This window comes from Phyllosticta citribraziliensis (genome assembly GCF_038025025.1).
Source record: "Phyllosticta citribraziliensis strain CPC 17464 chromosome Unknown J3D65scaffold_7, whole genome shotgun sequence".
In the NCBI taxonomy this organism is placed as follows: domain Eukaryota; kingdom Fungi; phylum Ascomycota; class Dothideomycetes; order Botryosphaeriales; family Phyllostictaceae; genus Phyllosticta; species Phyllosticta citribraziliensis.
In genome coordinates, this window is record NW_027117344.1 from 556429 (window position 1) to 578791 (window position 22363).

The 22363-nt window shown below is 55.6% G+C and overlaps 6 protein-coding genes across 6 annotated transcripts; 1 reads left to right on the top strand and 5 right to left on the bottom strand.

Annotated features, from left to right (window-relative positions):
• Positions 1–2297: 2297 nt before the first annotated feature.
• Positions 2298–5240, bottom strand: J3D65DRAFT_626743 (nitrogen permease regulator of amino acid transport activity 3-domain-containing protein). Its single transcript, XM_066800466.1, has 2 exons — positions 4011–5240; positions 2298–3962 (listed from the first exon to the last, which is right to left on the bottom strand). Exons 1-2 carry the CDS (start codon positions 5104–5106, stop codon positions 2512–2514), a joined length of 2547 nt encoding a protein of 848 aa, XP_066654334.1. The 5' UTR covers positions 5107–5240; the 3' UTR covers positions 2298–2511.
• Positions 5241–5393: 153 nt separating this feature from the next.
• Positions 5394–7100, bottom strand: J3D65DRAFT_626749 (mitochondrial carrier domain-containing protein). Its single transcript, XM_066800467.1, has 7 exons — positions 6792–7100; positions 6711–6733; positions 6643–6653; positions 6561–6590; positions 6428–6511; positions 6320–6376; positions 5394–6267 (listed from the first exon to the last, which is right to left on the bottom strand). Exons 1-7 carry the CDS (start codon positions 6835–6837, stop codon positions 5619–5621), a joined length of 900 nt encoding a protein of 299 aa, XP_066654335.1. The 5' UTR covers positions 6838–7100; the 3' UTR covers positions 5394–5618.
• Positions 7101–13145: 6045 nt separating this feature from the next.
• On the bottom strand, positions 13146–14014 carry J3D65DRAFT_603705 (SGNH hydrolase; the record flags this gene model as incomplete). The annotated part of the gene is made up of 2 exons (XM_066798229.1): positions 13146–13792; positions 13852–14014. 2 exons carry the CDS (start codon positions 14012–14014, stop codon positions 13146–13148), a joined length of 810 nt encoding a protein of 269 aa, XP_066654336.1.
• Positions 14015–16023: 2009 nt separating this feature from the next.
• On the bottom strand, positions 16024–17794 carry J3D65DRAFT_394661 (Metallo-dependent phosphatase-like protein). The gene is made up of 5 exons (XM_066795882.1): positions 17428–17794; positions 16846–17347; positions 16423–16786; positions 16304–16369; positions 16024–16253 (listed from the first exon to the last, which is right to left on the bottom strand). Exons 1-5 carry the CDS (start codon positions 17582–17584, stop codon positions 16062–16064), a joined length of 1281 nt encoding a protein of 426 aa, XP_066654337.1. The 5' UTR covers positions 17585–17794; the 3' UTR covers positions 16024–16061.
• A 111-nt stretch (positions 17795–17905) lies between these two features.
• Positions 17906–20407, top strand: J3D65DRAFT_677692 (Smg-4/UPF3 family-domain-containing protein). Its single transcript, XM_066803650.1, has 2 exons — positions 17906–18276; positions 18338–20407. The coding sequence occupies exons 1-2, from the start codon at positions 18005–18007 to the stop codon at positions 19935–19937; spliced, it is 1872 nt and encodes a 623-aa protein (XP_066654338.1). The 5' UTR covers positions 17906–18004; the 3' UTR covers positions 19938–20407.
• A 1075-nt stretch (positions 20408–21482) lies between these two features.
• J3D65DRAFT_626764 (uncharacterized protein) lies at positions 21483–22308 on the bottom strand. Its single transcript, XM_066800468.1, has one exon. The coding sequence runs from the start codon at positions 22074–22076 to the stop codon at positions 21552–21554; it is 525 nt and encodes a 174-aa protein (XP_066654339.1). The 5' UTR covers positions 22077–22308; the 3' UTR covers positions 21483–21551.
• Between the last annotated feature and the right edge of the window lie 55 nt (positions 22309–22363).

The following is a 22363-nucleotide window of genomic DNA, read 5'->3' on the forward strand; positions in this document are numbered from 1 at the left end:
GGTATCTTGGATGCCCTGAGGCGGTGCTGTGCGCTCATCTGTGTCCACCCCTTGCTTTGCTTGCCGCTTGCCGAAGGAGTACGTTGAAAGGGACACGGAGCCGCGGGACTGGTTTGGTGGAGGGGAGATCGGCGGCGCATCTCTGGACCGGTGCGAGGGTGCGTCTTGCGGCGAGCGGACTGGCTGCTTGCTTATGCCTTCTTGGGCTCTAGAGATTCGGTGGCAGCGGAGGCAGCGCCGTTCGTCTTCTTGTCCTCCCCGAATCCAAGGTTTTTCATCTCGTCAGGAGCCATCAGGTTGCTAGAGAGTTTGTTATCAGTCCTCATGTCCTTTCAAGGGGCGCCCCATTTGCGGGGTTTGCCGTCTCATAGATTGCGGTTGTGGTGTTGAGAATGGGGGCCGGATGACTTGCGTCATACCGTTTGGCCGGGTATGTCTTGCAATTGCGGCGACGGTGGTGGAGGACATTTGCGCGCTTCGACAGGGGGCAATCGAGAGGGCGTGACTCACTGGTCCATGCGGCACTGGAGGTATGACTTTGCCAGCAGCCGGCATTCTTGGTCGTTGGTGCCTCTGTGGGTCTTCAAACAGCGCATGTACTGGCCCATGACGGCCTTGCATTCGCCTGGCGTGACGGCCTGTCAGTCTGGTGCCTTCTCTGCACATCTTGTCTCCATGTCGAACAATGGCAATAGTCGGGTCTGAGATGGGTTCTACGGGGGAAGGGGAGGTCGAGTTTGTGCGGCGTACCAAAGTGGTCGAGAGGGAAAGATCCGCGTTCCGGCCTGAGATTCTCTCTGTTCAGCTCGCCACTCTTTGCGCCTGCGCCTGGGCGGGGATACTCACGGGATGGGCTTTTGGATCTTGACACCGCCCCCGGGGGCGCCGAAGGAACTCATCGTGTTGGTGCCGAGGTCGAGGTTTGTTGGATTGGTGACGCGACGACGTCTGGTTGCGCGAACGTGCGAGTAAAGTTCGGAACCAACGCCACAGTTGCGCCACACATGGCAGATCCCCCGGATTTCTTCTCACCACTTCCGCCCGACCTGCGGTGCTCATCACCAACACCATCACCATTGGCCAACGTCCCGTAAGCATTGTGCTCCCCCAGATTTAGATTCAAACATCATGCCACCCCCCGACAGCTCTCTCACCAAGGAAGAAACGACTCTACAAGCACGCACTGCTCAAACGGGCTGCATGTTGCGATTGTCTTGTCCGTCAGCTCACTCAAAGCCTCCGTCAGAGCCAGCCATTGGAATTGATAGGCCGAATCACCAAGAACGGTGAGGGAGGGCTAGAAAGATGACAGGTCTTCATCGTCCGACTTGAACCTTGGCTTCATCGCGTCTTCGATCCCCGTCTCAAACACTGTCTTGCATTCCCTTGCTGCCTCAGCTGCGTATGCAAACGCCACAAAGAAACGGCGCTCATGCATGGAGCTAAGGCAAGCCGTCTGTAGATTTGAAGAAAGCCTTGTGTCGCCGGTCAAGTTGAGCGAGAAAACGAGTCGATTCTTATTTCCTGGTCGAACTGCTGGGCTCGTTCACGAACCACCATTCGCTGTTTGACTCGGAAGATTGCAATCTTAGTAGAGACTCCATGTGCTTGTTTCAGTCGTCAAGTTGCAAGCGGTGACGTACTTCGAAGCAGTAGGTAGTTGGCGGCCAAGCGCCCATCCTACCACGAGAGACAATGGGCTCATGTCGAAAACAGGATCAGTGTCCCAAAATTGCAATCCACTGACAGACAATCGCATCTTTTCCAAATTATTCGTGCGCGTAGTAACTACGAGTTTAAGTCATTGAGGTTAGGCGCTGGATAGGGATGGATATGTACCACTCGGACCGAACACTTTACATCGCCCCCCTCCGCGCACCGGCTCGCTGGTGCAATGGGAGGGGGGCAAATTGACGGGGTCAGCGGCCAGTAGTGCGAGGGTGCCGCCAGTTCGAGTCTGGTCCGCGCCGCTGACTTTCCGATCGTGTACTATAAAACCTACCCGCGGGGAAAGGTTTGATATATCCCACGGACCGCCGTGGGTGAAGTTTTGCTCTTTTGTACTTTGCTGGCTCTAACCTATGTTTTCCTCGTTCGGCGACTTTTCTATGACTATCTTTCTTAGAGCAGCCGCAATCAACCCAATTCACGGTGTTGACTTGAGAGGACAAACCTGAACAGCTGATGGCAATGCATTACCCTCATCTGCAATCAACGCACCAGATCATGAACAAGTCGGTCCGAGGCTTGGTAGCAAAGGTCACGGCATACATATTCCCGATGTTCTGCGAGTTGCGGCTCGAATCTCGAATGCTCCCTAGCACTCTTCTTGTAGATGCTTCGATGCTCCTGGGTACATACTTTAGTCTAAGGTGGCTTCCATGCTCCCTTTAAGTTGCCTGTTGAAGCGTATGAATACTTCCAGTCTACAATAGTGTGTACCATAGCTTTAGCAAACAAGTCATGGTCCTGGAAGCAGTCCAAGTCAAAAGCACAATCTTCCAACAAGTCCTACCAATGCCTAACAACATACAAGACATTCCTCTCCCTCAACGCATTCAACACACCCCAAACCCTCTTCCTCTTCACGCCCTCACGCCCCGCAATATCATCAAGTGCGTGCGCACCGTCGAAGTATTTTTGCAAGACGGGAAAAAGCTGGCGCACCTCGTCGTCGACCAAGCCGCGGCGGATGTGGTCGATCCAACGCGCCTCGAGCGAGTTTGCCTTCTGCGGGCTGTAAATCATGCGCGGTGTGTAGTCAGCCGGATCGTTGGATGCGTGCGAGTGCTGGTGGTGCGCGTGATGCGGGTGCGGCTGGAAGCCGGGCCGCAGCACCCCATTGCGCTGCGGTGTTGAGGGCGTGCCGTGCGGGTGGGAGAAGTCGGAGAGGGCTGTGAGCGAGGCGACGGAGTGCGATGCTTGGAGTGGTGAGTGGCGAAGGGCGGTTGGGGAGGTGTTGGTGGTGAGTGTCCCTCCCATGCCCGTCGTTTTTGTGCTGCGGTTGCTCTCGGAGTCGCTGTTGCGCGGCGACCGTCGATGCTGCGGCGTCGAGGGCGCGTCTTCACTGGCTATGGTTGCCCGGTCTGACGCGTCGTCTTGGTGGTCGAGTGCGGCGTGTCGTTCACGCGCGGCTGCCACGGCGGCTCTGGCTGCATCCTTGGCTTCGCGTTCCATGATTGCGGCGACGTCTGCTTGCACTTCTGCTGACACGCGGATCCAGGCAAAAGTACGGAGCTGTGTTACCCAGCCACCGCGCATGAGCCAGGCTAATATGTCCATGTATGCGGAGCGGTGGTCTTTACTGGGAATGAGGGATCCATAGGTCCGTGGGGATTGATTCGAAAGGAGGCTGAGCATCTTTGGTAAAGACGGAAGTGTTGGGAACCGGGAGGCATAGGTAGGAATGGCCTGAGGGAGCTTGCGCATGTCAGCGTTGGGAGAGACGATATAAGTGTCTCGCTGATGCAGTGGAGGTATTGCTCGAGCCCGTCTCCAGTATATCAAGTGCGCAGCGATGAACTCGAGATCTGCCAGTGGTATCTTATGTGCCAGAGCAGTCTTGTGGAGCGACTTGGTCGGGTTGAGGCTGCTTATGTAGTAAGCGATTTGCGCCGAGTAGTCTTTTGCGGCACTTTCAATCTCTTTGAGGATTGTCTCCTTGTCCTCGAGGAAAAGCAAGGCAGAATGAGGAGTTAGCGGAAGCTGGGGCCCCGAATCTATTCGATCTCCATCTGGAAGATTGGCGGTTGTCAACCACAGGCCTGGCATCTGAGGATCCGTTGGCCTTGGTAAATAGTGAAGCGAGGGAGGCTGAGGGATCTGATACGATGCGTCGGCGAGCATCTCGAAATGGATGTGGGCAATTTTGGAATTCGAAATACTGTCAAAGAGAATTGCAATCGACTTTGCCAGAGGGGACACATGGATGATGCTGCTCCACAAATTCGGAATCGACTCTCCTAGCAAGCCATCAACAACGATCTTCAAGTGCTGTTGGGGAAACTCACGGTTTTCTTTTGCCTTGTTCTTTATTTCCAAAATGACCTTTGATTGCCGGGACACGTAGCCTGTTTTGGCCTGCTCGTATTTCAGGTCTCTTGAAAATTTTCGAATGACATTGTCATACATTTCCTCGGTTCGTAGTTGATACTCCAGGGCTGGCGGGTTCAAAACGAAAACGACATTGAACATGGTCATCTCTTCTTCCCCGCCGGCCGTGGAAGCGCTTTTGGCATCTGAAGCTGCGTCGGACATGGCACCGTCCGATGCCTCATCAGAGAGCTCGTGTCCATATCCAGGTTCGAAGCCAGCGGGCATCTCATCCAGCCCACTCCCTCTGTCCCTATCATTCAAGTCCACTCCCTCGTCTTCATGAACCGGATTTGCCTTTTCATTGCCATCGTTCTGTGCGCCGTTGACCGCGGCTTCTTCGCTGGATTTCCTTTTTTTCATCATTCCTCTCCTCCTCCAGCCGCCCTTCTCCTTTGCAAACGTGGGGTATCCAATGAAGCTCAAGCCCTCCATTCCAACTTCGAACTTTCGCTTGTTGAATCCCCTTCCAGGACACAATAGCTTCTCCAAACCCTCGCTCTTGAAGCCCATCAAGCTGTCCCATTCTGGCGCTCCGTCGGCGGATACGGCAGCACCCTTCCTCCCTGACCCACCATGCCCGCTTTTGCCATCCTCATCCCCAGTGCCAGTCAAGCCGTCGTCTTCGTCTTCATCTTCCGTCAGGTCCTCCGAGGCTGATCGCATGCTCCGCTGCCCTCGGCTTCGACCTTCCCTCAAGCCTCCGCGACTCGTGCCTCGGCTATCTGCCCGGCTTCCGGCGCGACTTCCTGGATCTCCATTCTCAGCCGCGCTGCTAGTACCACTGCTGTCGGTGTCGCTGCTCCATCCGCTGCTCGAAGAGCTGGTCGATTCGTCGTCTGTGTTGTTGGACGCGGTGGTCCCGTACCATTGCGGGTGCGTGGGCTGATTGCTCAATGACCCAGCAGGATGCGGCGGGTAGTGGAAGACCAGGCGAGGACCAGAAAGCGACTTGATTACGAGGAGGATGGCGACCAGTGAGGGGTTCGGCGGGAGGATGTTTGGCGGGGCCATTATGCGCGTCGTTGTGGAATAGCGCGATTGAAACGAAACTCGAGTTTCTGGGAAATCATTCGAATGAGCATTTGCGAAGCGCGTCCCAAGAGGGAGTAGGTCGATCACGTTCGACGCATGTCGTGGAGTTTGGGGGCTGGGGCGGTAGCGGTTGGTCAAGTCAAGCAATGACGCGCGGGGAAAGATGCGCTGATCGGTTACCACGCGAGTCTGGACGCAGTGCAAAAGCGGCTGCTCATCTATGACGCAAAACCCCATCCTGTCCCTTGTTTCACGTTTCTGGTCTGCGCCTTGATATGAAATTTTCATTCGTTGCTATGTGCAATGTTTGTTTTGCTGCTAGTGAAGCCCTAGCCTCTGGCCAGGCACAAAGCTTTGCATCCATGTTGCCCAACCTTGACCGCTCTAAACGCTAGAATCCTTGCAAACTTGCCCGCCTCTGAGCATGTCTATTCTTGAAATCTAGACAGATCCTGCCGCTGCGCCGTTGTGCTTGGTGATGTTGGAAAGGCTTACTCCTGCTTCATCTTCCTGAAGAAGTCCATGACGCCGGTGAAGACGACGAGCAAGATACCTCCTCCAGGTCCCAGACGGAGCACCTTGGGCAAGAAGCCCTTGTAGAGAGCGGCGAACCCCTCCTCCTTCATGACCGTACCAAGCGCAGGCCATGCCCAGTTGTACTTGGGAGTCTGACCAGGGACCTTGGGCGAGTTTTGAATGCGCGACTTGACGACGTCCATGGGCGTGTTGATAATGGTACCAATAGTTCCGCCAATGGCACCAGAGAGAAGGTCATTCCAGACCTGAGAAGACTTGTCCTTGGCCGCAGGCATCAGAGACCTGACCTGGAAGATGGAGCCAAAGTAACCAGCGTTCCACAGAATGTGCCTCCACATGGTGCTCTCGAGACCCTGGTAGAGGGTAAGGGGACCCTCGTGCTTGATAATCTTGCTAACGCAGTCAAGCATGCCGTTGTACTTGGAGGCCTGGGCTTTGTCTTGAAGACGGATCTTGACGAGCTCGAAGGGAACGACGACAAAGGACTCGGTGGCACCAGCCGTTGCGCCAGTCAAGACGGAAAGGCTCTGGGTCATCTTCTCCTGGCCGAATGCCTTGCGGTAGAACTTGCCCCACTCGTCGTTGGCAGCGAACTTTGTAGCTCTGATCCAGGTTAGAAATTTCGGCGGCGCTGTCAAGAAGCTGCGCAACATACCTCTTGGGAGCCTCCATCAGGATGGGAGCGGTGATACCACGGTAAAGGCGGGAGAAGCTGCCCAAGTGTCAGAGTAGCCCTCATATCCACGCATTGGCTTTTTGTTACCCTTCATTCTTGATGATCTTGCTGAAGCAGTCGAACATGCCGTTGTAGGCATCCTGTCCAGTGGCCGACGCCGTCTGCAGCTGCCTGTATTCGTTTAACGGTCGTCCGGGCTTGAGGGTTCTCTGGAGCTTACACGCGGGTCTTGACGACGTCGAGCGGGTACCTAAGAAAAGTTAGTCCCGCCAGAATTGAAAGAAATGGCGTGTGGATCTTACATGACCAGAATCTAATAGGGCATTAGATATCATTCAACTTGTTCCCCCAGCTACGCGCAAAGACTCACCTCGGAAACACCAGCCACCGCACCTACGAGTCGGTCAGTCGATGCATGTTGGGCGCTTGAGAGCAATTGGGCTCGACTCACCAGCGGCGAACTGGTAGATGAAGGGGAGGGGCTTCGGGTCAGACATGATGACTTTGACTACTCTGGCGACTAATCAGGCAAGGTGCAGATTGTGCGTAGAGCGACGACGGCGTGGTGCTGGAGCTTTGACCGAATTTGATAAGGGATTGATCTCGCGTGATTTGGAGTGCGAGAATCAGGCGGCGCGGTATCCCTGGAAAGCGAACGGGCAGCGGCAAGAGGCTCAGCAGGATGCGGACTGTGGAATATTGGCGGTCGTCCGAGGCAATTGAAGCTGTGGAGTGAGGGTGGGATTGTTTTCGACCCTCGCACGCTCCATGACCCGACTGCGAATCGCGGACCGGAGGCCGGCCGATGGGGACAGGGTCTGCACGTGATGAGTGGTTGTTGCGGCCACGACTTGTTGCGCGTGTCACTTCCGCCCGAGTAGCGCGACCCGACGCGTCCACGTCCCAATCAGAACTGAACGGAAGCTCACCCACCGCTTGTCCGCGCGCTCCCGCCTCCACAACGCGTCCTCCACACCCATCCGGCCCACCTACTTTGCCTTTGCCGCGTTGATGGCCTCTCGCCAGAAATCATTCTTCGACCAAGACCACGGAAACAAGGTACTCATCCTGCTCTCCATCTTCGTACATCGGCTCACCCGCGCCTAGCCCAAACCAAGACCAAACCAATGGCCGCGTCCTCGCCCTGGTGACTTCCCAAAGAGACAGAACCAAGACAAACGGGAGCCCATCATGGGTGGACCTCCCATCACCCCCTCGACCCAATCAAAGTCCAAATTGAAGGCTTTCCAATTCATCGAGGGCCGACCAGAACATGACCCGGAGAAAGAGAATCAAGGCACGCATGTTGGGACCAAGGACTCCATCAATTCGCCCACAAAGCCCAAGCCGCCGACCTTAGTACAATCCAATACTGATCCCACGACTCCTGCACCCAACCGACCACCACTCGTCGACTTGCTCGATGGCGGAGATCTCCCGTCGGCCTCGAAACGCGAGTCGCTCTCGCCAGACGAGCAGATATACTGGCACATACCCGCCAGCTCTCAAATGGATACAACACCAGCGCGGAGGAAGAGGGCTCGAAGCTCGTCTCCGCCATCCGCTTCCCAAACTAGAGCTAGGAATGCCAAAAAGAGGCGTCAGGGAACTCCAAACATGAAGACGCCCAAAGCAGACCCTGCAGCAGACTTGTGGAATCGCTATTCGGTCCACACCTCGAACGCAGAATCAACTTCGAATCCGTCCGCTTTTGCCCATTTGATGGCCGAAGCCTCTCCTCGATCTTCTGCTACTGCGGGGAGCGTCGGCGGTCTTCGACGATGGGCAAGCTGTGGTGCAGAGTGGCCAGCCTCCAAGACAAAGAAGCGACGCACAGCAGGCACTTTCAGAGAACAGTTAGAGCCAATTGGCGACAAGGAACACGGCGACACGTCGGAACTTCCCCAGGCCAAGGTCTCCAAAGTCGGCGCGCTTGTCGAGAAGATACAAAAAAGTCTTGCCGAGAAGCCGACTCACTACTCAGATAACGGACCCTCAAGCTCATCGCCGTTGCCGGGCACGGTCGGACTCGGTGACGACGTCCCTGGATCCCCTTTGCAGCGCCTTGCTCCTATCCAGGAAGGCGCTGAGGCATCAGAATCAGACACCATAGATGCGGAGCCAGAGACGAGACGAGAGGACCCAGCTGATCCTTCGAGCTCATCAGAATTCGGAGATGACGACCTCGATGAGGAATTCCTCGAAGCGGCCGCCGAGTCTACGGGTGTGACTGTTCCTGGTATTGAGGGCGGTTCTGAACATCCACGGAAAGCACCAGTCGCCTCCGAGCCACAGGTTCAACAATCTCATGAGGCAGTCGATGAACGAAGCCAGGACCAAGCACCCTCAGATAGTGAAGATGAGTTTGGCCTCGGTGACGGCGATGATTTTGGAGAAGATCTCGAAACGGCTGTTTCCCAGTACGATATCAGACCCAGCCACCCAGCGCAACCAAAAAAGCCAGATCCAGCTGCGACACTGAATGACAAACATTCGGCTGCTCATGGCAGCAGTAATGTTGTCAATGTCGACAACGATTCTGACGATGAATTTGGTGATGATGACATTGATGAAGAGCAATTTGCAGCGGCAGAGGTCGCCGCTACGCAAGGTTATAAGCCGAGTACCTTTTCTGTACGTACCTGAAGCCTTTGTGCATGCATGTAATTAGCTTACTGAGTAATCGGAGAGTGAGAGTGACAGGATCGCCCGCACTATTCAACGCTACCAAGTTATCAATGTGGTGGACGGTCAATTTAAGACTGACAAGGGCTACATGATGCCTGAGAAGGCAAGTTGCCCCAAATGCCAAGTATCCCCAATATTCTGACTCCCGTGCAGGTCTTGCTTGTCGAAGAGGAAAAGAGCAAGAAAATAAAAGCAATCACCCTTCGCCAGTCGTGGTATGACACTCGTTGCACGCCCGGCTCGTACGTACATGTCATCGGCCAATTCTCATCGACCGGAGAATGCACCATAGACAACGACAACAACATGCTCATTCTCCATCCGGACCATCTCATTTCTGCAACCACCGTCGGCGATTCGTTCAGCTGCATGCGCAAGGCTGTATTGCAAGATCGTGTCAAAGCAACCAGCGACGCCAACGAGGCTGCCATGATCGGTACGATGCTGCACGAAATATTTCAGGAAGCCTTGAAGTCCAACCGATGGGACCATGAATGGCTGGTCTGGCTGATTAAGAAGATCATTCCGCGCAAGTTCGAGACGATCTTGGAGATTGGCCTGACTGTCGACCATGTCATTGATCGGTTGGTAAGTAAACTGCCGCAGCTGCAAGGCTGGGCGAAAATCTTTGTCAAGGCAAAACCTGGGGTAAGTCGAGGTTCCAATATTGATGAAGTCTTGCTGACCATGCCCCAGCAAGATGCCGTCGTCAAGGATCGGAATGCCAAAAACCTGCAGATGAGCATTAACAAGCTTCTGGAGGTCGAGGAACACATCTGGTCGCCCATGTACGGCTTGAAGGGCAACATCGATGCCTCCATCCAAGCTGTGATGCATGACGAGCATGGGGAAAAGATCGTGACTGCTCCCTTCGAACTGAAGACCGGTAGAGCTGTCAACATATCTCATCAGGCGCAAACAGCACTCTACACCTTGCTGATGTCTGATCGATATGGTAAGTTCCCCTTCAACTTTACAGAGTCTCAAGCTGAAGTGGGGTTCCAGACGTCGAAATCGCGTACGGGATTCTTTACTACTTGGACAGTTCTGAGATCAGTCGCATCCCCGCAATCCGCCACGAAATCCGCCAAATGATCATCCAGCGAAACGAACTCGCCTGCTACGTTCGCGAAAGACTTCAACTGCCTCCAATGCTCAAAAACTCCCATGCCTGCAACAAATGCTATGCACAAGAGACGTGCTTCATCTATCACAGGCTCGCAGAATATGGAGAGGCCGAGACGCTTAGCGGACCGGCTAAGCAAAAGTTTCAAGAATTGGTGCGCAACCTGACAGTGCCGCACCAAGACTTTTTCAAGAAATGGGACCTTCTCATGACCCAGGAGGAATCTGATGTGAAGAAATTCCATCGTGAGCTTTGGACGATGCTCAGCCACGAGAGAGAAAAGCTTGGACGGTGCTTTGCCAATGTCGTCGTCGAACCCGACTCTTTCATCGATAAGAACGACGGCGAAAAGATTAACAGGTTTCAGTACACTCTGACCAAGCACGAAGCACCTGCCAGTTTCTCCTTCACCGAGTCCCAAATCACCGTTGGCGAGCCCATCGTCATCTCGGACGAACAAGGGCATTTTGCACTAGCGAACGGTTATGTCACGCTGGTACGAAGGCGGTCCATCACGGTGTCTGTCGACAGAAGACTTCACAATGCTCGCATCAGGGAGCCCGATTTCCACCCGGTGAACAAACAGAAATTTGCTGGGCTGATGGACGTTACAACCGGGCCTGTGAAATCGACCGAGTACGCACACAGCGATGGAAAGCCGATCCTCTACCGTCTTGACAAGGACGAGTTCAGCAATGGGATGGCCATGGTCCGAAACAACCTGATTCAGCTCATGAATGATGGTGACTTTCGGGCGATCAAATTGCGTTCTCTGATTATAGAAGGGAAATCACCAGAGTTCAAGCCCGGCCCTAGCTCGTGCTCTATTCGGACTCAGTCTCAAGCAGCAATGAACTCGGACCAGCAAGCTGCGGTTGAAAAGGTCTTTTCTGCACAAGACTACGCTCTCGTTCTCGGAATGCCCGGCACTGGCAAAACAACGACGATTGCACACATCATTAGGTCACTCGTTGCCAAAGGAAAGAGCGTGCTCTTGACGTCGTACACTCATACTGCTGTCGACAACATTCTCCTCAAGATTCGCAATGACGGCATCGGCATCTTGCGGTTAGGAGCAGCGGCGAAAATCCATCCGGAGGTTCAGGAATTTGCCACGATTGCCGCTCACACGGTAAACTCTATCGAGGAGCTCGAGCAGTCCTGGAAGGATCCTCCTGTCGTGGCGACGACCTGCCTGACCATCAATCATCCCATCTTCAGGCGTCGTCTGTTTGATTACTGCATTGTGGATGAAGCGTCGCAGATCACGTTGCCCGTCTGTCTGGGGCCCATCCGTATGGCAAAGCGCTTCATCTTGGTCGGAGACCACTTCCAACTCCCACCGCTCGTCCAGAACAAGGATGCTCAAGAGGGCGGTCTGGATGTCAGTCTGTTCAAGCTACTCTCGGAAAAACAACCGGACGCAGTCGTCAACCTCGAACATCAGTATCGCATGTGTGCCGACATTATGCTGCTTTCCAACACGCTCATCTACAATGGGCGCCTCAAATGCGGCAACCAAGCAGTGGCTGATCGGTCTCTCGAAGTTCCCTCGTTATCGGCCCTCCAACGCTTCCACGAGTGCAGGTCTAGTATGTTTTCCTGTACATCTAGCTCCTCAAAGTCTTCGTGTCCTAGCCCGGATGCGCCAAGTTGCTGGCTCCACCACACAGTCCGACCCTCCAACAAAGTCGTCTTTCTCAACACGGATCCCCTTTTGCCCTCCTCTCTCGAGACCATGACCGGCTCTCGCATGGTCAACCCCCTGGAAGCCACCCTGACAGTCCAAGCCGTCGAATCGTTCCTCGCAGCCGGCATCGACGCCGCCAACATCGGCGTCATCACCTTCTACCGCTCCCAACTGTCCCTCCTCCGACAGAGCCTCCGCCACCGTCCCGGCCTCGAGCTGCACACGGCCGACAAGTTCCAAGGGCGCGACAAGGAAGTCGTGATCGTCAGCTGCGTGCGCAGCAACGAGGCCAGCGCCGTCGGCGAGCTGCTCAAGGACTGGCGGCGTGTCAACGTCGCCGTGACGCGCGCCCGCAGCAAGCTCGTCCTCCTCGGCAGCAAGAAGACGCTGGTCGGCTCCGCCAATGAGACGCTCAAGGGCCTCGTCGACGTGTGCGAGCGCCAGGGCTGGGTTCTGGACCTCCCGGCTGATGCGGCGCGCGACCACGCTTTCGACGAGGCGGGCCCCAGCCAGACGCAGGGCGATGCGGAAAAGGCGGACGTCTGCTCCGGCGTCGAGAAGAAGCTGCGCGATGCTCGGCTCAGGAGTCCGAAGAGGAGCCCGATGAAGAAGTTTTTGGCGCCAAAGGACGCCAATGCTGGTGCCAGAGGGGGCAGGGGGACGTGCGGCATGCGCGGCAGCCAGAGCCCGACGAAAAAGGGCTGCGTCAAGCCGGCGGGCCAGGGGGTCAAGAAGGCGGGATCGCGCGTGCCGGAGAAGAAGGGCGTGGTAAGTGAGAAGGCCTTGTTGAGCGGGAGGCCGGTGTTGCGGGACATTGTCAATGACGCCCGCGGATGGGAATGGGAGTGATTCTTGGGTACGGTAGTGCAGTTGGATTCTGTTTCCTTCTCTTCTTCTTTCTCTTCTGTTTCTTTGTCTCTTTGGAAAGACTGGGGAGACTTGGTGTCTGTTGAGGGCCGGCCGGTCCTCGCTTGGTGATTTCTTTTGGCCAACGAAACGAACGCTCTTGGGTACGCGTAGCTTTATGACTTTGTCCTCCTCTCGGTATTGGGATCAATTGGATTGGGAGTTTCTGCTTGAACCGCGGATTTCGTGTCGTGTGTGAATCACTGCCTGCCATGCGGTCGACATGTCATACGAACGTATTTAAAATGCCATGAAGAGGTGATAATGCTCATATGTACTAGAAGTAAGAAGTAACCACTATCAACTGCCGGAACCGCTCGCTCCACCCGCTCAAAAATGCCTGGCAAGTGCCATGAAGCCCCTGAACCAACCCCCGGTCCTCACGTCCGCGATCACTAGACGCAAGAGCCCTCGACCGAGCTCGTCGAGTTGGAGACGTACTGCGCCAGGTCATTGTCTGCGCACAGCACAGCCTTGACGAACGCCTTCGCGACGTGGTCGGCGCCCTCAGGGCTGGTATGTGTGTGGTCGTTGGGGAAGAAGGCGTCGACCTCATCCTTTCCGAGGCTCTCAAAGATGTTGGCGACGTACTGGCCGTGGTCGACATAAAAGGCGCCGTCGCCAATGTTTGTGGCGGCGGTTTCGGCGTAGCCAACGAAGCGAGTGCCGGTGTAGGCGAAGTCGCCCTCCTCCCACGGGTTGTTGGGCGTCTGCGACGACACGATGACGGTGGCGCCCTTGTCGACGAAGGTCTTGCCGGCGTTGGTCACGTATGTGACGAACGTCTGCACCGTCAGGCCGTCGGGCGTCGTGCACGTCTCGTCGCCGTCGCCGGCGCAGTCGGTGCGCCCGTTGTCCGTCGTCGAGAGGGAGCCGCCGTCGTTGTGGCCGAACTCGATGACGACGATGTCGCCCGAGCTGACTTGGTCCGCGATGTCGTCGAAGCGGCCTTCGTCGGTGTAGGAGCGCGCGGAGCGGCCGCCTCGCGCTTCGTTTTCTACCGTTGCGCCGCTGAGCGAGTATTGGAGGTATTCGCCCCAGCCTGGGAGGAACTCTCGTGAGCTTGGAGGTGGAAGCAGGGAGGTGGGCGTGTTGGCTTACCTTGAGTTCCGGAACCGCCGCCGCCGGAAGCCATGGTCGAGTCGCCAGCAAGCCAGACCTTGGGAGAGGCCCGTTTGGCATGTTTTTGGTGTTGTTTGTTCGCAGGCAGGGCCGTGGTAGACGCGGCCAGGGCCAGAACAGATGCTGAGATGCTGTACTTCATTTTGACGGTTTTCCTTAGGGAGAAGAAGGGTACGTAGAGATGTTAATTTGAAGAACTCGATCACCAGGACGAGGAAGAGAGAGAGAAAGGCAGTATTAAAAGGTTGCTATTCTTTCTTGGCTGCAAGAAGAGAAGAGTGGAATTTTGGGGGTACCTGAAGTAAATGTTTATATACGTCTGTGGCACATGGCATCCTTACCGTCGACCTGAGCAGGGGAAGGAGCTCGTGGCTCTGGAGTGGTTGTGTTACCAGATGCAGCAAAATGCTCCACGTACGCCGGGCGGCTTTGAAACGAGATCCACCTATGGAAGAGCCAGGATGCATGACAAGCACCTACCTTTATGGACCAAAGGCGTAGACAGGCGCTCAGCTAGCCGACGGCTTGCAGCACAAATGTGGCCGGCTCCTCTCTCCCTGCTCTTCTTCCATTGCTGGACGCCAGGCTCATATGTCCGGCAATATAGGCCCGTGAGAAGAGAGCATAGGCGAGCGACGCGCAAAAGTGGTGAGCAGTAGCGGAGGCCTTCCGCAGGCCCGACCACCTTACTTTTCGGGCAACCTCCTCCTCAATTCGGACGGCGCTAGCAGGACGAGACTGCGAGATGGGATAAAATAAGGAACTTTGGAGACGGTCGCCAAGACGTGATTCGTCAACACCCACCCAAGCGACATCTGCGCTCGGTACTCTTTTCAAAGGGCTTGAAGCTGAAACGGAGACGGAGTATTTTGGTGCGTGATCGTCGACCTCGAGGACACGCCACTTTTAGGCTGATAAAACGGGCAAAGAGATGGCCGGATTGATAGCATGTTGGAAATGGAAGCTGGAATACCTCGGAGCTGCAAACCTGTGCCCGACGTGCAGATGTGAAGGAGTGGGATGAAGACGAAGACCCAGGAGACGCAAAGCCAGGGGACTGGAATGGAGTGCCTGACCTCCATTGTAGATGGATCACCCGATATCCGAGCATCTGGTACGACATGGAATCGAGGTACCGAGTACAAAACAGTTGAGCCTCGAGGTTGACGATCTCACCCACGCGCTTGCCAACAGCGCAGAGGAAGGAACGGAAGCAAGCCCAGGCCTGGTGGTGACCAAAACAGGACGGCGCCCGAGACAAGCCGACAAGCAGCCGCAAGCGAGATCTCGGCGGCTACTAAGCGAGGATGGAAGGAAAAGAATGGTGAGGAAGACGACAAAAGAGCAAAAAGAATACCTGGTTGATTCATCAGTCGATGACGCCTGTCCCAAACCCCCGAGCAAGTTATCCAGCACCGCCATCCAATGGTGAAGCCTAGTCTGCGGAATTGCTTCCCTCGACTGGTAGACTTCATTGCTTAAGCCCGCCTTCGTCACGAGTTACCTGCGCGAGTCGGTCGGGCACCACCGGATTCGAACTGGGCCTGCTCGAGAGCATTTGATAGGGAAAGATGCCACTGTTTCAATGCACCTTTCAGGACTTGTGACCATTACAGCCAAGAATTTGAAAATTATTGCAATTTATATACTGCATATTTCTTTAGCACCCCACCCATGCAGCGCTTTGCTCGACACGTGGTGATCCCTTCAGGTTCCATCTCTACACGTGATACTCCATGTACCTGTCCAACTAATCCAAGGTACTTGGACACGACGCCATCAATCTCTTACCACTCAGTAAAAAGCCCTGCCTCGCAATCGCAAGAGCTACTTCATGTGCCTACTACAGGTCCTCGAAACTATAGTACAGTTCGTGTATCGCGAAAATCAACCAAATCCATGCGCCATCCACAACCCATGCACAGGCCGCCTCTCCCACCATCAACCGCTTAGGGAAAGCGAGCCTGATAATACGCCGCTGCCAGTTGCAATCACCACAATCGCGTCTCTGCATGCCGCCAAAGACCGTCGCCAGCGTCTTCCAAACCATCTGGTCGCTACCGATTGCCACTTGAAAATAATGCGCGGGGGGTCGTCTCTTTCTACCCTGTAACCTAAAAGTCGATAAAGTCCGGATATCAAGCAGAGGAAAGACGTTTCTCGTATGCACAGCTGGATTTCGTCCAATTCTATAGGAAATACTCGCCACGGGTGCCTCTTCCAGCCGGCACTGCCCGCCGGTTGTCAGGGACGGCGCTGAAGATGGTGAACCTAGGATTTAGGTCTTCGGCGAGGCTCATGATTGACGCTACGTTGCCGCACCGGTAGCAGTAGTTGGGTGCTGACCACACCGTGACGACGTCTTTGTCTTTGAAATGGTACTGTGTCTGCGTTAGCCGCCGCCCACGTCATCTTGTCTTGTTGCTCTCACCTTGTAGCCTTCGTTGACCAGTTGGTGCGCCCTTGCAATCAACTGCAGGCCGTTTACGTGATTGAACTGCAGCAAACTGTCAGCAGACCCGTCGTAAAACATCTCCGACCAATGCTGACCTCTGATGACACTTTGTCGCCGAACAGCCATCCAGCACCTCTTGGCGAAACTGCCCAGGTGTCGACGTCTTCTGGATCGCTCCATACGAGGTCGCAGAATGCTCCTTCGTGAGGAATCTCTTGTGCACGTGCAACGACCCGAATCTGATCCAACGTTCTGATTTCAGGACTCAATCCTCCATGCACGCACAAGACCTTGCCGTCGACGATGGCCGCGAGCGCTAGAAAATCGAAGACTTGGCAACATGCCTTCCACACAGACGCATTGCCGTACTTGGTCTGGCACTCCTCGTAGAATCCGTACACCTGGGTAATTTGCCGCGATTCGTGGTTGCCGCGGACCAGAGTGACGCGGTCGGGATATCTGCCGTTGAGGTTAGGTTGAGAAGTGGTTGCCTTATCCCAACAGCACCGGCTACTTACTTGGCTTTCAGGCACATGAGCAGCGTGAACGTTTCCAAGCTGAAGTAGCCTCGATCCACAAAGTCCCCGAGGAAGATGTAGTTTTGCAGCCCATTGCCGCCAGAGCTTGAAACGTTCCGATTCACACTGCCACTACCCGCATCCGATGACGCATCACCGAAGCTTCCTCTGTGGCTGGTGCTTCTACTTCGACCTCGGTGTTCCTCTTCGTCATCCTCAGCCGCGTCTTCCTCGATGTCTTCGTTGGGGCTTGATGGGCCAGTATAGTTGGCGTCTCTTTGAAACCTCCTCTTCATCTTCCGCTTCGCCTTGGGGTCGGTGATGGTGCTTGGTGGCTCAATATCAGCCGCGCTTATCGTCTTGGTCGGCACAGTTGGCGCTGCGGTCGCCGTGTCGTTGGGCATACCGCCCGCAACGCGAAAAAGCTCCAACAGGTCGTAGAACTGGCCGTGTATATCGCCGCACACTGTCACGGGCGTCCGAACGGGCTGGATGTTGGATTCTGTGGGGAAGCGAGCACTGGTTAGCGCACGGTCCGCAGAACCAGAGCTGCGCGTGAGTCGCAGTGGGGAAATGGCTAACCTTCCATCAAACACTCTTTGACAATCTCGCAGAGGCGCTTCATGTCGGCTTCGGGCAGATGCTTGCATTGCTTCGCGGCCTCCAACCACTCGTCGGGTCCAGCGCCGGGGCTGAGCCGGGCAGGGCCAGGCTGGGGGACATCGCTTTCCTTGGTCATGTTGCGAGTCGAGGTCGGGGTTGCGGAGGTGGGTAGTCGTGTATGGATATTCACGTAGGCGAACCGCGGCTGCGCAGACGCTTAGAAATGGCTATCTGTCGTGTGACTGGGACGGCGGAGAATGATGCGAATGTCGAAACAGCAGTGTGGCGATTTGCGGGAATCATGCGTAGAGGGCAGCGGTCGGCATGGCGGCGCGAGAGAGCAGACGATGAGGTGGTGCTGGGCGATCGGAGGGAGTGTTGTTGGTAGCACGTCTGGGCCCTGAAAGCGACGACAGTAGTGGGTGCCAGTGCCATCGGACGCTGCCGCGCCGCCGACGCCGCCGCCGGGGAACCTCTCGCCGCGGCAGGCGTCATAACTTGGACTCAACCCGATCCTAGCTCCTCCATCCCACAAATTCCAACCCCTCACCTCCCCATGGCGCCGCCCGCAGCCCCCGCTGCTGCTGGTACTAATGGCGTCCTGCCTGTGCCGGCCACCGTCTTGCAAAAGACAAACAACAAGTCTTCAGACAACCCTGCCCGCGGCTCCTCCAACAGATCCAATGCCCCGCGTCTCAAGGTCGTTGTGCGCCGCCTGCCCCCTGGATTGACCCAGACCGAGTTCGAAGTGGCTCTGGGCGAAGAGTGGAAGCTCGGTGCCGGCAAGGTAGACTGGTTCAGCTACAAGCCTGGCAAGATCTCGAAAGAGTGCGGAGCTCCAATCCGCGCAATTTGTCTTGGGCAAAAATGCTGACGCGCTCCCAAACAGCCTGGCAAAGCCATCCAAACCTTCCCGCGCCTATCTTCACATCACAGATCAAGCCAGCCTAGCTATCTTGGCTGACAAGGTCCGTAAAACCGCATTCCACGACGCGAAGAATACGACCAAAGATCCTGCTCTGGTCGGACCGCCTTCTCTCGAATTTGCACCTTATACGCGCATTCCAGCGGGCAGACGTCGCAACGATGCCCGTCAGGGTCTCATCGACCAGGATCCCGAATTCAAAGACTTTTTGGAAAGCTTGACAAACCCCGTCACCAAGCCAACACCCACAGATGTTACCTCTGAGGGTCCAGATCACAAGGAGGATATCAAGACTACCCCGCTGATTGAGCATTTGAAGGAGAAGAAGGCCGCCAAGGAGAAACCGCAGACAAGCAAGAGTCAGGGAAAGAAGGCGGAATCGAAGGATGACAAGGCAGTCGCCAAAACCTCAGACAAGAAAGGCGGTCGCAAGGGCGGCAAGGAAGTTGTTACCAGTTCCGAAAAGCCGGCAAAGCAGAGCAAAACCGAAAAGGGGGCCAAGGAGGCCGCGCCAAAAGAGCCTGTCAAAATACTCAACAAGGACTCCAAGGCAGCTCCATCTCCGGCCCCTGCTTCTTCCTCGGACAATGCAAAGCCATCTGGCGCTCCGCTCGCAGAGCGAAAGCGGGAGAGGGGAAACGCGAACTTGGTTAAGCAAATGTTGCAGCGGGACTTGGGCATTGGACCCGCAGCTGGTGGACGCCGCTCCAAGCGCGAAGCCGGCCAGGAAGCAGCAAAGCCTTCTGAGACAGCTTCACCGGCCGAATCCGCAACCCCACCCGCAGCACCTTCGACTCCAGTCTCGGGGAAAAACAGTCCTGATACTCGTTCGCCAAAGAAGGATAGCCGTCCAACGCGCGCAGAACGTCGGGCTCAAAAGGCCGCCAAGTCAGGCACGGAAACGCCTGCCGAACAACCCAAGAATGGAACCTCGACGCCACCCGCTGGCCCCAAGATCCTCAAGAAGCCCGCCGCATCTTCTCAGCAACAGCAGAAGCCCGCGCCAGCTACATCGGCCCCTGCTCCGACGAATCAGGTCTCTGAAGGCGGCAACGCTTCAAGCAAGGCCACGACCAACTCTCAGCAGCAGCCAGCCACCCAAGGTCGCCAACAAAATTCCCGCAACTCCCCTACGTCTCCTGTTCCAGCTCCGACGTCCAAGCAGGCATTCCTCAAGCATGCGAATGCCTCCCAGGGAATCACTGAACCGCTCATCGAGACGGCCCTTGGCGCCTATGGTACTGTCGTCCGCGTCGAAATCGACAAACGCAAAGGCTTCGCCTACGTCGACTTTGCTGAACCGAGTGGCCTCCACAAAGCCGTCGCCGCTAGTCCTATCAAAATTGCTGAGGGTGCTGTCCAAGTCCTTGAACGCAAAGACAGACCACAACAGCGGGTAGCAGCCAAGGGCGGCGCTCCGGCCGCGCCTCCAACAGGCCCTGCACAAGGAAGCGGACGTTCCGGTGGGCTCAGGGGCGGAAGAGGTGGAAGGGGAAGAGGAAACGGTGCCAACGCTACCCCTGCCGCGAAGACTGCTGCTCCAGCGGCCGACACGCCATCGTAGAGCTCGCCAGAGTTGTGTTCAAGTGTGGAGGCAGTTTCCGAAAGCACTCGGTACGGGATTCAAAGGTCGACGCAGGCGATGACCAAGCAAGCCTTGCTTTGCGCTGTCAATGCTTGTTCAAGTCTACGCCCCGTCTCCGTTGTGCGGTTGCGGTCTCGCCGTCGGCTCCGAGCATCTCTTCAGCCTCCTCAAAGCAAAAGACAGCGTTGTTCTCGCAGCAAACAGGTTTATCGCTGGCCGGGCTGACAGACCATCCTACCATACACGGACCGTCAGCATCTTTTGCGCAGAAGCATTCACGCAGTGACAACTTTACCCCGCGAGCCACCCGAGTTTATTAAAACTAGTCAGCATGAAGTATGAGGCCTACGATCTGGCTTTTGGCCTGCGACGCTTAATTCGGACATGACCCACTTCTTGTAGCCAGTACATGACAGACACATCATCGACGACGACGACGACGACGACGGAGATGGATGGCGTGCCTCGAGACAATAGGTTCTCTCTTGTCATGGAGAGATGAGATGAGATGGATGCGGTGCGGTGCAAGCTTGTCGACGCTAAGTGGAGGCGAGATGTTGCTAGAAGCGGCCGACACTGGTTGCAGCATGAGCATGAGCAAGAGCAAGGTCTTTTCTATCTGGTTGCCCCGTCGTTCGTTGCTGCTGCCGGTCAACACGGACGGTGGCAGTGAAGAGCTTGTGCTGGGTACGACTGCGACAGTGATGAGTTAATATTGCTGCTGTTGGTACAAAGGCGTCTAGATAGCTTTATGGCCGGATCGGACGACTGTGGGCATGGCACGTAGGTATGTGGGTTGGGTTGGGTAGGAGACGAGCGTGTGCTGCGGTAGGGCATTGCTGCTCAGCTCTGCCCTGCTCTGCTCTGAAAAGTCAACCTACCTACCTACCTACCTACCCACCTGCTTACCAGTCACTCAGTCGGCCGCTCTTCGACTCGATACAATCAATCCACGCACTCGTTTACTCTCTTTCCTCTTCTGCGCTTTGATATATGTGCGCCTGTCCCCTGTTGCCCCCATCCCGTGCTGCTTGCGTGCGCAGTCGCAAAGCGCGGAAGGCACTTGCGCATCTTGCGCTGAAAGTCACTACGTACTTTGTCACATCTACCACACCGTCCCTGCTGTTGTTCATCTGTGATGTTGTCCTGTCGCAAATCTTCTGTCGCCTGTCGTCTGTCGTCTCCCACACGTACGCGCCCGCCCGCGTGGGATGGCATGGCATGCCATGGGATGCGCATCCCACGCGGGCTGTTCATGCGCACGGTTGAGTTTCGTACATAGGCAGCCACCACGCGCGGGATGCGCGAGATGCGTGGGGTGCGTGGGGTGTGTGAGTGCATGGGTGCATGGGTGTTTGGGTGATCTGGTCTAGTCTCTTCGTTCTGTTTCTTGATGGTACGGGCACTGATGGCGCGTGGACGCAACGTGGGGATGCAACAGGGCCGTGGAGAGTGATTTTGGCAGGCAGGAAAGTACATAGGCAGCCAGGTACAGCGCGCCATGCCCACCACAACCTTCTTTGACTAACGCCTCAAGAAGCACACCCTCCACACTCCAAAGTCCACCCCATCAGCCGACCCTGCCACAAGACCTTACAAGAAGAACTCCCTGGAGTAAGCCACAGACAGGCAGACGAAGCCAGACGACAGCAGCAGCAATATCAATATTACTACCACTGTTCCACTTCTTATAGCACGGCAATGCAATGCAATGGCAGAGTGGCAGAGGTAGAGAGAAAGGCAAAGCGCGGATGTAATGTATTGTAATGGAAGATAGGTACCGTACAGTATATATACTATGTATGTAGCAAGCGCGCGAGCAAGACAAAGAGAGAGAGGCAAGGGGGCGGGATGAAGTGGCGTATATTGTATTGTACTGGGTTGTGTTGCTCTTGCGCGCACCGGCGGCATGGGAAGTGGGAAGTGGCTTCGCAAAACGAGGCGTCCGCGTGTCGGAGCGAGTGTCGGAGTAAAGGGATGAATGATTACAAGCGGCGGGAGCGGGGAATGCGGGCGCGGTACATGAAGATGAGGAGATGAGGAAAGATAGATGCAAAAGGAGTCATGTTTCGAGATGCTCAGGAGGGCACTTTGGCTGAACCGAAGTACATCTCTCATGCATGAGCGAGCTTCGATGGAGGATGGGGGTGAAAAGTCAACTTGCTGATTTGAGCCACGGACAGCAGAAGAGAAGGAGAAGGATGCAGTGGCGACAGCGACAGCGACAGCGACAGAGACAGAAGAAGAAACCCAAGGAACAAAAGCAAGCGGTTCGTGGTATCGAATGCGAGGAGAACAGAACAGCAAACAGAACAAAAAAGACGGAGGCGATTAAATGGCCAGCAGAGAAGCAAATGAACAGTACCAAAAGAAAAAGAAGGAAAGAAAGGATGCAAGAGAACGAA